The sequence below is a fragment of the Equus przewalskii genome, chromosome 30 (assembly GCF_037783145.1).
Source record: "Equus przewalskii isolate Varuska chromosome 30, EquPr2, whole genome shotgun sequence".
NCBI classification, from domain to species: domain Eukaryota; kingdom Metazoa; phylum Chordata; class Mammalia; order Perissodactyla; family Equidae; genus Equus; species Equus przewalskii.
In genome coordinates this window covers 17038491-17052908 of record NC_091860.1, presented here as the reverse complement: position 1 = coordinate 17052908, position 14418 = coordinate 17038491, and the positions used below count along the sequence as shown (strand labels likewise).

General features: G+C 36.3%; 1 protein-coding gene across 1 annotated transcript in view; it reads right to left on the bottom strand.

Annotated features, from left to right (window-relative positions):
* Window positions 1-903: 903 nt before the first annotated feature.
* Window positions 904-14418, bottom strand: part of ST8SIA6 (ST8 alpha-N-acetyl-neuraminide alpha-2,8-sialyltransferase 6) — a 123614-nt gene continuing 110099 nt past the window's right edge. Inside the window, exons 6-8 of the mRNA XM_070600836.1 lie at window positions 10943-11055; window positions 8063-8155; window positions 904-6807 (exon numbers count right to left, since the gene is read on the bottom strand). Of these exons, the coding sequence (XP_070456937.1) occupies window positions 6339-6807; window positions 8063-8155; window positions 10943-11055 (675 nt within the window). The 3' untranslated portion in view covers window positions 904-6338. The remainder of the gene's footprint in view (window positions 6808-8062; window positions 8156-10942; window positions 11056-14418) is intronic.

Sequence of the window (14418 nt, the reverse complement as noted above, 5' to 3'; positions counted from 1 at the left end):
AAATTAAAAAGACTGACCATACCAAATTTTATCAAGGATACGCAGCAACTGCAACTGGTATACACTTGTGCTGTATTTGTCATAGCCAAAAACTGGAGACAACTAAAATGTACATCAACAGGTGAATGGATGACCAGATTGTGGTACATCCATACAGTAGTTTCTACTCAGCAAATAGAGAAATAAACTATTGACACACAAACAACATGAGTGAATCTTATTACTATGCTGAGTGAAAGGAGCACAAGAAAACATTTTGGGGTGGTGGATATGTACCTTATCTTGATTGTGAAGATGGTTTCATGGATGTACACATGGCTTTAGAGTCAGATAGATGTGAGTTTGAATGCCAGCTCTGCTCTTATCACCTTCCATAAGTTACCTATCTGAGTTTCAGCCTCTATGTTTATTTATGTGGTAGTAAGAATATTTTATGTGAGGATAAGAATATACGTGTCAAAGGCTTGCTGTATTAAACATGGTAATGCATATAAAGTACCCAGCATAGTACTTTATTAATCTTCCCAACATGACCACTAGCCATGATACGATTTATTTCAACATTAGCCGAGACTAGCCCTGTGTAAATGCCCATCTTCTTCTGTCCATTTGTACTCTGTCCCCCTTCTGTGAAACACACCTCCTTAGGACTGCTTTTCTACCAAAGATGTCTGTCCTCTACCTCTTGAAACAAAACAGAATATCTGTTTTGATGTTGTTTTAGAACTTTCACCCTTTATAAACTTTAGAACTTTCACCCCTTATAAACTATGTTATTCCTTCTGTCCTTATTTCATTTTTGCCTCGCACTGAGAGTTAAGTTAATCAAGCTCTTCATTCATGGCCTACTCATTAGCCACTGTCTTTGCAAGGTCCTCCTCTTGTATTATTTATTCGTTTTCCTCCTTTATCCCCAAACCCATTTCCATTAACCCCTCCTAAATAGGCACTCTTACAATGTTTGCTATATACCCTTATATATGTATGTGTACATGTATGCATGTACATGATTTAATGTATTTAAATGGTATTGTGCTATAGCTCTTATTTTTCCCTTTATGCTCCATTTTAAGGATCTGCCCTATTTGCTCTACATACCTCCAATAAACTGCTTCCAACTCTGTATTGTATCTACCAAAGTTAACTCATTGACTCTCTTAGAGATGGATGCTTGTGTGACCAACTTCCTGCTATCACAAACAATAATGAAATAATTATCAGTACTTGTCTCCTTGTGGACCCATACAAGAAGTTCCCTGGGACACACATCCAAACGGTGGGATTGCTAGGCCACAGGACAGACAAATAATTAATTTTACTAACTCAATCCTTCAAGACTGCTTCTCAAAATGTTTGAATAGTTTATACTTTCATCAGCATTTGGAATTAATGACCTTACTAATTCTTGCCAGTATAATAGGTACCTCATTTTAATTTTTATTTCTCAGATACTAGTAAGTTTGAGCATCACTTCCTATTCTTATTAACTACTCAGCTTTTCCCTTTGTAGATCACATTCTTATCCTTTGACCATTTTTATATTGAGTTTCCTATCTTTTATTTGTTGATTTGTAGCTCCTAGGAGTGTTTCAACATTAATGTCATTAATTTTATGCATTGCTAAAAGCTATTCCAGTCTGTCACCAGCCTATTAACTTTTTTTATGGTGTTGTTCATTGACTAAAAATCCTTCATTTTAATATAGCCATAGCCATCATTTCTTAACAAATTTTTTAAAATTCTTGTTGGGTTATACTTAAGAAGTACAGCCCCTCACTTATATTTTGTTCTACTAACTTACAGTTTACCTTTTAACTCATCTTTAATCTATCTGGAGTCCAACTTTTTCTATGATGCAATGAAGAAATTTGTTTTTCTCCCTATCGTGAGCCAGTGTTCCAATACCAGCTCCTAAAGAGTCTGTCTTTACTCCATATGTAAGCAATGCATCTTTATCATATATCGCTAACATTTCTTTGATGAAAAGGAGAATGATCTTGGAAGAATGGTGACCCAGGAAGGATAAGATGGGTAAGAGAAATATTCCTGCCCATCCTTCTTCAGGAGCGTAATGGTGACTGCTCACTACCAAATCAGCCTTCTGAAGGCATACACAAATAAGAAATCTTGAACTCACCCAGTGGCTCTAAATGCACTTCTTAAAAATCAAGACGAAAGAAAGAAAGAGTCGTCTTAGTTCAAGTGCTTCAGATATTTCATTTGAATTGCTGCAATTCTGTCAATGTTTAGTAGCATAACAATATGTTTCTATGTCATACTACATAAATAAAATGTTTGAATGGCATAACTATACTTTACATTGCATCATAATTGTACTTCTGCAGTAGCTATTTAAGATGCGTGCAGACCTGTTATCCACAAAATTTTCTGATTTTCCCAAAGCTTCATAAAATTCATGGAATGATTTATGGTACTTGGCATGATATAGGAGTTAACTGGTAAATTTTTTGTAAGCAAGGAAAAATCTAGGCCCAAACAGATCTGATTTATGGCTTAATTCAGTATTCTATACATAAAAAGTCCTCAAAGAAAATGTCCTTGGCTGATTACCTGGCTGAGAGCCCATACATTTACTAGGATGGAATTTACATGCAGAAGGAAATCCTCTTTCATGAAAGTCATGATCTATTTGCCTTTGCCTTTTGTTAAGAGGCAAAAACACCAGAGACTTCAAGGACTATAATGTTGTGTAAAACTTACCTCCATCCAGTTGTTCATGGAGTCCTTTCCAGGGACCATAAAGCACTATGGACTATATGCTTAAGTGATCATTTCTGCCTTACCCTTGGATTTCGATGGAAATTATTTTGGAATCTTGTTATTCAGTTACATTGACCAATGAAGATAAACAACAAATAGAAGACAGAATCAAGCAAGCCAGTATTTCCCTTAGAAACTGGTGGTGTATGGTATTGTCAGCTGAAGTCCTAACTAAAGGTTTAGTACTATCTAGCACTAGTACTCAGACTTTCCATTTTCAATGTCCATGGATGTAGCTCAAGTTTAGAGCAGAAGATTAAATCTAATCCATCTAACAACATTTAAGCAATGCTCAGTATACCCAGAAATTTCTTGAGAGTGTCACAGTCAGACTTGGTAGTGGTTAATCTAAAAATCCACAAGATGGAGTTTATACTTTATCTTTTTGTTTTGATCTTGGTGGAAACTTGTAAAAATTCACCATTACAGAACAAAAAGAACGGTGACTTATAAGTTACAATTCACATAGCTGATGTGTTACATAATCAAAATTCACATTCTATTATATTTTAGAAAGTCAAAAAAAATTCTGTTTCAGAACAAAAGGACAGTACTGACACATCACAACAGAACATATGGACGGTCATCCTCTGTCAAGGAGGAAATGTTACGATGAGAATGAGGGCTCCCACTCCCTTATTTCTCCACAGCACACTGACTACACTAGAGAGAGTGCAGGAGAGTTTCAAGTTATGGCGGATAATTGCAAGCTGTTGTGATTTCACAAGAGACACAGACAAACTGGGAAAAAGATACAAAGAACACACATGTTCTTTTGGACCAAAGACTTTGGCCAATGTGAATCTAGCTAGGATTGTTGGAAAATTTCAACATGCTTGAAGGATGGCAATACAAATGTTAAGTAAGAAACCAGCTTCGGTTGTGTTCATGAGGAAAGGTCTACAATTTTCTCCACAACACAAAATTTTTTTCTATTGAGCTTGTACTGGAACATAGATATCATTAGGATGCTGCTCCTTGATGTCATACCATTTTGAATATTTCTGAAATCCATATCAGCAACATTGAAGATTGTTTAAATATTCTAAAGAAAATTTCCAAAGTTAAAATAGGTTATGTGGGGGCTGGCCTGGTGGTGCAGTGGTTAAGTTTGTGCATTCCGCTTCAGCAGCCTGGGGTTTGTGTGCTTAGATCCCCGGCACAGACCTAGCACCACTCATCAAGCCATGCTGTGGCGGCATCCCACATACAAAATAGAAGAAGACTGGCACAGATGTTAGCTCAGTGGCAATCTTCCTCCAGCAAAAAGAGGAAGATTGGAAATAGATCTTAGCTCAGGGCCACCCTTCCTCACAAAAAAATAGATAATAAAAAATAAGTTTTGTAGGAAAAACTTAAGTAAGCTCTAAATATTCTAATCACGTGTAATTTTATTAAAATAACTTATAAACTCTCCATATTATATATTTAATGATTTATTTCAGTATATTCTATTACTTTTACTCATCAATCATGTATTTCCAATACCATTGAAAAGAAAAGTTTAAGTTTCTACTCACTAGGAAACATTTTGAGGGAAACATTTTTCTAACTATAAAATATTAGAATGTTCTGATCTATTTTAATAATCCCATTGCTAGTCACATAATAGAGACATTACCAATACAGCTAGCAGATTTTTAAAAACTAATTAAATCCATTAGAAGCAGTAGAAAACAGCTACTTATTCATTACCACACAAAGGAAGATGAATGAATTAGACTTTATGTAACTAAAAGCATGTTTCTTTTGGAAAATATTTATATATGAACTTTTATGCAACTTATGGAGCTAATAGGTTTCATTTGCTATAGGAGAATAAATGAAAGTGTGAACTAAGAATGGCATCATACATGTCAACTACAATCAAATTTAAGATGTACTTTATCAAAAAAAGCAATTTATAGTGGTGTTCTTACAAGTGAACATTTAGGAAAACAATAGTCTGGCTAGAGTAAAAATTCAGAATTATATTTGTAATTAATTCAGTATGCTGCCCAGTCTGCTCCACTCCTATTTCTGCTCTACTTGTGATGGTACAAAGAGCAGGAAAGTATGCATATAATTACTTATTTAAGTCAAATAATTTATTCAGTACATGCAGGGATGACCTATATTAACAGGTACCATCACCACGTAAGGGAGTGGCGTGAAAACACTAGTATCCAATATCTATTCAAGCTTCAATTTAGATTGACGTTAAATTTATTAGTCTAATTTCTCATGTAAACATTCACCTTTTCTTACAAGAATTAAGGTTTTTTTGTGCTTTAACCCTTACAGTTTTCCTATGAAATCACTCAGGTTGCTGTTATTCCCATTTCACAGATGTAGACCCAAGCTACCACAACCACACGCTGTACCCTACCCTTGTAAGGTAGTTTTTGGGGCAAAGTTCATGATCCACCTTCAAATATCCTCATTTTGATAAATCAGAATTAAGGGGACAGCTCTCTCCTGTACCATATGCCCTCTACCTAGAATCTTCTTCATTTGGTAAAAAATTACTCATCATCTAGGTTTAATTCAGAAATCACCTCTTCTCTGAAATAGATCCACCTGAAATAGATTTGACTATTCCTGCCTCCATTCCTCAGAGTACTTTATTCATAACTTTTGTAATAACATTTATCATACCATATCATAGTTGATACGCATGTCCATTTCCTTCTGCAGGACTTAGTCATCTTTCTGTCCCTTTCACAGAGCCTGTTACAGGGTCTGGCTTGAAGTAGCTTTTCAATAATTAAAAAAAAATAAATTGAATGAGAGATCCCACAGACAAGGCAACAGATATGAAAAACTGGGTATTGTAACTATTCATGTCCTTGAAGTATATCTTGTCAGTGAGAGAGAAAAGGCTTAAGAGTGAGGCAGGAAATTAACATAAATTATAAAGAGATATTTAAACATGTAGACAAAGGAGGAGAAGAATTGGAAACCTAAACAATGTGTGGTGTCGTGGCAGCTAATGACACAAGTGAAGGTAATCAGAACCAAGCACATTACCATATGAAGAGAAGGATTTCATTCCTGAATGATCAAGGGTTTCTTGTTTAAGTATGTAATTTTCTTATATGCACTCCTTAAGACAGGAAGAAAGAGGAGAAGGATATTATTGATAATAGAGAGTCCTGCAAGAGAAAGAACCCCAGTGAATACTGGCAATTCACCAGTTCTCGCCAGGAAGGATCTCTAAGACAGTGTGCCTTTTGTTAACCGTCTGGTGAGGGTGGAAATGGCTGTTGTAAATTTCAAGAAGAAAACGGTCATTGAGTTCCTACCTCACGCCAAATACTGTGCCAAGAGTTTTCACAGATCATCGCATTTTCCTAACAGAAGTTAGATATCATGGTCCCGATTTTACAGGGAAGGAAACTGAAGATCAGAATGATTGAATGAGTTGCTAACGTTGCACACTTAGTGGGGAGCTTTGATCAAACCAAGTTTGGGGACTCTTCTTATAATACCCTACAACCACCTCTTTTAATGTTTGAAAACATTATTACTCACCTACTGCATTAAATTAAAACTATTCCTATTGTAAGACACTTTGCTTAGGCTATTTCACATTTGCTAAATTGTAACTTGAGGATTCCTTTCACGTGAAGTTGGAGAATTTGCCTATATTCTTTGGGCATCTCATGGAAACCACGTTTAGGTAAATTGTTGTCATAGTAGTGATGGCTGACAGGTGTGTCTTCCACGGTTTTCGAGAAGGGCCAGAATCCATACAACTTCACGTTCTCACACAGTTCAACAGCCACGCTTGTGATCATCAAGCCGGAGGACAGGCGATACTCTGTCACACCCTTAGTTCTCCAGAAAAGGGCAAGATTTTTCAGGTACTTGGGATGGAAAAATATCACCTTTTGTCTTGCTTTAAACTCTTTCAGTGTGTCGTACACTTTAAAAGAGGCACCAGTGTTGGCCCTGAAGGAAAATGCTGGCAGAAGAAGGAATGCATCTCCATAGGTGGCAATGTCCTCCAGAAATACCGCTTTCTTTTCCTTTAGGTTCCCATATCTGCCAAATTTTAAAAGATCATAATAAGAACAGCAATAGTAATCAAAGTAGCAGTTTTGGTAACATGAGGCTGAATTTACCACTGGCCAAAAAACTGAACGGTTTATATCACTGTATATAAAAGAGACAAACACTGAACTCAGAGAAAATTCTACGAGTAAATATCATGTAAACATCAAGGTCACATCATCTCTCTTTCTTGGTACACTGAGGCTTTAATTCCTACTTTCTTACAGAGTGATAACTCTTATTGGATACACATTTCTTGTATTATTTTTATCTTCCAACTCGGTAGTTTTTCTTAGGTTGGTTTTTGATGCTGAAACACCTTCCAAATTTATAATGATGAAAGGTTTTCTCAAAGATAACACACTGTTAAAATATCTATGCGTTTAAAAAAGTTAAATAAGCTGTACACTCGTGATTTGTGTACCTTTTATACATGTTGTTATAAACTAAAAGTTTCCTTTACAAAGCCTAAAATATCTATATATGTACATACACACAAACACATATTTTAAATTTCCTCCATGTATTGTGATAGCTCTCTGTGCTTGATTTAAATAATGCCTTAGTAAGTAAATACACTTGTAAGCACAATTATGTGTGTTTAGAAAGTAAGCCTTTGGGAGACAAGCATGATATTTTATATTCTGTCAAGAGATACTAAAATTATTTGAGGGGTGTATTCTACTAATAACGATTATTAGTCACTTTTGATGAAAACAATGGAGTACAACTATGTATGGGATTTTTATTAACCAACCAACATTTTGTAGTAGTTACATTGCAAAAAATGAAATAATGGGATTATTTGTTAGTCATAAACTATCCAAAGTGAAAACTTAACTTTGCCAAGTTCTCCTAAGGTTTACTCTCTGAAGTTTCTAAATAGACTAAGCTTTATTAAGAAAGTGCTACCAAGAAAAAAAGAGTAATACTAAAGTTCTCAAAGAAAATTGAAAAAAAGTAACTTCATGATTGTTAAAAAGGATGAAGAGATCAATAAGCTCTCATTTGATTAGCAACATTCAGCTTATGGCATTAGAAGTACAACTGATCGTATCTCCTATGAGCCATGGTCTTGCTGGAAAGTCAACAGTTACGAGTGTAGTCTTACATATTTTCCCAAAAAGCCATTCCAGCTGTATTTCAAGTCAGTCTCAGCAACAAGATCAGTGCTCAGACTAAGAAACATCTTCAATAGTGAAAAAAAAAAATTGCTTAAACAGTTATGTAACTTGAAGGTACTTACTTTAGTTTTATGATACTGGGATTCACAGTCACAAGATTGGTTTTACTGCCAACATCTTTACTAACATTTCCTGTGGTTGGGGGGAGGTTACACCTGAAATTTGGAAGGGAAACTATTTTCAAAATACAACCAGTAAAAAGAAAGTGTGTATGCAAACATCCACACATATATGTATGATCATTGTCCTTCTATTGGAGAAAATCATTGCTGTTAAGAAATCCTCAGAATCCAATCTAATTTCCAATTAAAACCATTTAATAAGTACCAAACTCTTAGTTGGCATTTTAACATTGCACAAAATACGCGAATTTGATAAATGCTTTCAATATTGATTACAACTTTTATAAGTAACAAAACTAGAAATGACAATTACACCTCGCCTAGTTTTTGAAGAGTTCACAGTCCTTTTATTAACATTATTGTTATTTATATTGATTATATTTATACAGTGGTATGATCACCAATTTACAGATTTAAAAAAATTGAGACATTGCTACTAAGGATATAGACTCTGTCAGAAGCAAAGACGATATAAAAACCTCAAAATCTCCTGATTCCCATATGGATAGTCTTTCCACCAAATTATTCTGTTAATAAATAAAACCTAATGTTCTTATAATGATGTTTTCATATTGATGTTCTCATCCTCTTTGGACTACTAATTTGTTTTTAAATTGGAAAACAAATTAAGAATTGTAATTTTGAGTAATTATATTCCTGTCACAAAAAAGGGAAAGTTGGTTATGATTCCCTAAGTATCATTTATAGAATTTTAAGTAGACCATTTCTTTAAAGCTACTCATACAAAGGGAGCATCTCTGACTGCTTGCTAAGGAAGGAGGTTTAAAGTTGATGTGTTCTGGAATATGACCGAGGCTGAAATATTCTATTCCACGCTCCATGAAACATACAAACAAATGAAACGTACTTCTTTCATTAATAAAAAAAGATACATCAGAAAATAATTAAATATGGCACCTTGGGAAAAATAAATATTAATTAGAGATAATAGGCCACAGAAATGCCTTCATTAGTGGGCTTACAGTAACACATTTACTTTTTAGAACAGTCTCATATTCTTTTTTTTTTTTTTTTGAGCAAGATTAGCCCTGAACTAACATCTGCCAGCAATCCTCCTCTTTTTTGCTGAGGAAGACTGGCCCTGAGCTAACATCTCTGCCCATCTTCCCCTACTTTATATGTGGGATGCCTGCCACAGCATGGCTTGCTAAGCGGTGCCATCTCCGCACCCGGGATCTGAACCAGCGAACACCGGGCCGCCGAAGCAGAACGTGCGCACTTAACCGCTGTGCCACCAGGCCGGCCGCCAGTCTCACATTCTTTTGAAGAATTAAAAGTGATTTCCAACACATATCACAGAAAACTCTAAGGGAAATATCGGGCATTGTGTATGTACACTAACATAGTAAAACCACTCACCACCTGTTTTGGTTCCTTACACACTTAATTGAGGGCTCTCAATCTTTTGAAATAAAAAAAAAAAAGAAGTTTCCAGATTGTTTTTATTAACTCTGAATGTATATAGCCAAAATAAGTACAGGCTTAAAATTAAAGAAATTTTAATAACACCAACCATGGCTAGCCCTCAGTTTGGTTTCAGTTTGGAGGTTAACTTCAAAGGAAACTCTATATTCAGAAAAATACCTGGCATCAGCAAATGTAGAATCTAGAAATACATGCATTTATTTTAGAGTTATAAATTAAACAGCTGTCAAGATTTTTTCTTTTTAGCTTTTAAACCTAAACTTGTTATATTTCCTGTACTTGCTACACAGTAAAATGGCTGTTTAGGTGTAATACTCAGCACACATGTCTTGGAGGTTTTAAGTTTATAAAAAGTCTATTATAAGACAAATTATTTGTCTTCATTATGGCTTTTTCATACTTAGCGCTTTAACCAAAAAAGGTAGTGGCCATTTTAACATTAATCTTGAGGAACATGTTCAATAATTGTTGGACCTTCAGGTCTGTCATTCTGTCATTATCATCAGCGTAAAATTTTAAAATGAGGCAAAAGTGAGGGGGGAGCCACTGATTCAAAATCGTGTTTCTTTTTCTTTTGCTACAAAGAGCAGAATTAAATTGATAAGGATCAAAGGATGTCCTCTGATGGGTGAAATCAGGGCTCCTAAAATAGGAAGAAACAGATTTCGACTTACTTTGTAAAAAAGGTGCATTTCAACTGAAATCCATCCTCAACAGGGATGAACCACCTTTCCATCATATTCTGAAAGGAGAGAAGCCCTACATCTTGGCTTATTAGCATAAGCACACATAGAAATCACTTTTGTTTCTGTTTTTGCAAGCTGGCTGGTATTGAGATATAAACATTTTAAAAAGACCAGAATTTAGAAGCTGCACGAGTTTTTGTTCTTTAACGTCAAGCCAGAAAACTAAATAAACTGATGTTGCACGGCTATACAATGCCGAAGTCAGCATTTTCCAAAAGTATCATCTGAGAACCAAACTTCCTTGAAATGCTCTGTTAAAAAAAAAAAAAAGATTTTCAAGGTCAGGTGAACCTGGGAAATGTTGCTCTCTAGAGTCCTTCTCAGGGAGCCTTGAAATCCTTAATATACTGAAAGGCTCTGACAAGTTCTGTAGTGCAGACTCTCTTTTACCATGATTTCGCCCAGAGTTTCTGAAAAGTAAGTGATCATAGCACAATTTCATCCTTCTGGTATCAACATTCGGAGGAACTCATGATCCATTTAACACTCCGGGAAAACCTACCTTGATAATTTGTAGACATAAGCAACACAGGTCAAAGGTCAAAATTTACACGGAGTATCTTTACATTATCCCTTTAAATACCCAACTGAACTTTGGTTCCAAAGAAGCCGACTTGACAGGTCTTACCTAAAAACGAAGTCGGATTCATCTATTTCAGTTCCGCAGAGAGATTCATTCAGAATTCCCCCATTTCCAACCACGGCACACTGATTGTAAGGGGTCTCTGTAAAAGGTTGTGACTAGGAGGAGAAAGCGTAAACTACCATGAAATACCTTCAGTGTTAGAACCACAAGCATCATCAGCTTAATTTAAGGAGCTTAATTTTATACAAGTTAAGGAAAGAAAAAGAAACACAGGTAGTAACCCACAGCATGCCGATCGACTTATAACAAAAAATCCTGTAAACCTAAGTTGCATTTCTCTTGAAAGCAATATACAACATATGATAAACAATATAATGTAATATTACAAAATATATTTGTATATATGATGTAATATAATATAGTTTACCTCATGTAATTAAGTAAATAAAATGAGAATGGTAAAATGTCACACTGGGCCTCTCTAACAAAAAAGGAATATTTTCAGCAAAAAAGAGAAAATAAAGCAATTAGAAAGTAGCGTCAAATTCTCTGTTCTCAGACATAAAATTCATGGCCAATTTAGCGAAAGTTTCCTGTTCTTCTTAAGTAGTTAGACCTTCAGGCTTAGAGATGACAGGAGATTTACGCCTGCCTGCTCCACAGATGACCAGCTAGCGTGCTTCAGCGAGGTCTACCCGCTCTGTGCTGACATATTTCAAATTAATTTCCAAGGCCTGAATCTTTTGTATTTCCTCCAAGGACCCAACTTACCTACCCTACAAGATTTCTCACTTACACCAAATCCTCCCCAGTGAGAAACATAACTTTCCAGCTCGACAGCGCACCTCTCCTTTGCTGGTCACTTTCCCCAAACGATGTGACCTTGACCTGCAGCAAGGGTGCCAGCTCAGACTCCACCGTGACAAAGGCCTGATTCACCTGTTCTGTCTCCAGAATATGAGTGTCAGTCCTCAAGGGCAGAGAGGGTGTTCATACTGTTAATTTCCTCTCATCTTTTGTTGCAAACCTAGCATGATGCAATGGATGCACTGACTTTTCAATAAGTGCTTGCTGGCCCAGTGGCCCACCGTGGTGCAGCTCCCAGCATTGTGCTGGAGCCCACTTGTATGAGCTTGTGAGAGCTGACTGGTAAACATTCAGGAATGGTGTGAGCTGGTTGTTAAACCACTGGTAAATTAACATCGGCCATGGTGGGAGTGTTCACATCACTGAAATTGGCAAATGCTACAAAGCATGCCACCCTCCTGTCCAAAGCCAGTTGGACCAGCATCCCTGGCAACTCCCCAGGGCTGATGTGGTTCTGAGCAGCCCAATGGACCCCAGAATCGCCATGACTTCCATGTGCTCCTGATGCTGGATCCGGGAGATGCCAAACAAGCAAAGAAAACTCTGTTTCAGCACTTCTGGGTTTTGTCTTTAAAAATTAAAAATCACATCATGCTTATTAGGGGAGAGGCATTGTTCCAAGTACATAACTTATTTTGCATTTAATTCACATAACAACGTTATGAGTGTTTTACAGATGGGAAAATGGAGGTAGAAATTTAAGTAACGGCTAGAAAGTGGCAGAGCTGGATTCAAACCCTGGCAGCCTGCTCCAGAGTCCACGCTCTTAACCACTAATACACATCACATGGCTTCTCACATTCAATGACGAGATGTTAACTTAAGCATGTGCCTTATTTCTCTTTATATCCGCAATGCATAGCGGCATAGTGCTTGGCTCTTAAACGAATGGTTCTCAGATACCTCAAGACTATTTCAAGTCACTGAACTTCTAGCTCAAGATGTCTTCAGACAGTGTTTACTAAACGTTAGCACAATAAATTCTGAATTTTACAGATAGGGTAGGAATGCAAATATGCTCTTTATGGGACAATAGAAAAGATTACTGAGGAAACATACCTCCAATTAAGCACTGAAAAGAATGAATGTTTTTCTCTGGTTTCTTGGTCAACTGGGGGAAAACATCCATATGCTTTGGGATCTCATGTTCCCTAAGAGTTTAAATAAATTACAAACTTCAGCATTCCCTAAGATAGATCTAAGAAAATGCAAATTTGCGCGACTCAGCTGTCTGCCCATGGCTCACTCTGGTTGAAAACCAACTTTGTCGTTTTCCTTTTCGACTGACTGAGCAAAGTTTTTGGAGGAGGTAACTTCACAACATTTAATCAAAAGCATTTACTGTGTCCTGCTGTGTGCCCCGCAGTTGTCGGGGCTGAGAGCCACAGAGCAGGGCAGGCGTGTAAGACGCAAGGCTGAGAAAGAGGCCAGCCTCCCCGGGAGCTGCATCCATGCAAAGGGAATGTTTAAGCAACATAGGAAAGTGACCTAGCTTTGCAATTGTTACTGTATTGACTTCAGAATTTCCTCCGCCCAATATTTAAACATCAGTATAAATCTGGAAAATGGATGCTTTTGTTAATTGCATACAGAATTATCAAGCCCATGTTAAGTTATTCTTTTCAAGGTGTCATTTAGAGTTCAAATTACCTGCTCCTCCTCTGTTCTGGTCCATCTAAAGCAAGGAAAACACTAGTAAAGATTGCGTGGGTGAAAGAGTTGCTCATTGAGGAACCTCCATGGCCTTTCCTGACAGGGCGTATAAATATTCTTTAGTTATTATCTTTTCAATGATTGGTTATTTCAATGCACCATAAGGGCATTTTTAGAATGCTTTATGAGTCATTTTTTAGTTCCCCTTTTTCTTCCAGAAAATTTACAAGATTTTTTCTCTCTCATTTTCTATTTATTTCTCATTCACTGCAAGCAAATTATTCTTCCTTTGAATTGTAATACAAAAAAAAATGTTGGAACAACTTACATGACCAAAAATAAATTAGTTGAAAGAAGTCAGAGGTCCAACAAAAAGAAATTAATTGTAAGGATCCAATATTCTAGATAGTTGGGAAATTGGATGTATAAAGTGATCGCATTTTTGACTTGGTCTAATTGCTTTTAATCAAATCATAAAAAGATTCCTGAGAGTGTAAGTTTTTAAGCAACGGGACGTTCTTCATGACAAAAATATCCCCCAAGTTCGGATTTATGTTAAAGGACAAGTTTCTTCTTGTAATGATACTATATCATTACTCATTAGTTTATTTAACAAATATGTAATGGGTGCATCTATGTACTGTGGAATGTTCTACGAGCTTGAGATACATCAATGAACACAGCAGACAAAAATCCTTCTCTCATGGAGGTTATGTTTATTGACCACGAATTCTTATCTATTTAATTCCCAAAGATTAGCCACATAAACCTACAGCTCTTTGTGAAGGAAGTGGTTTAGTCACCAAAACTGACAACTGAAAGAATCTTATTCCAGGTGAAAAACGGTCATCTTCCCACGTCCTCGTAATTACTACACAGAACGCCCAAGTACCTCATCTCATTCAAGGATGAGTCATGAAGACTCAAGAACTGGGACAGCTTATCATTTAAGATATAAATACCATTCCCTACGGAGCCACTTTGAATCCAAAATTGCC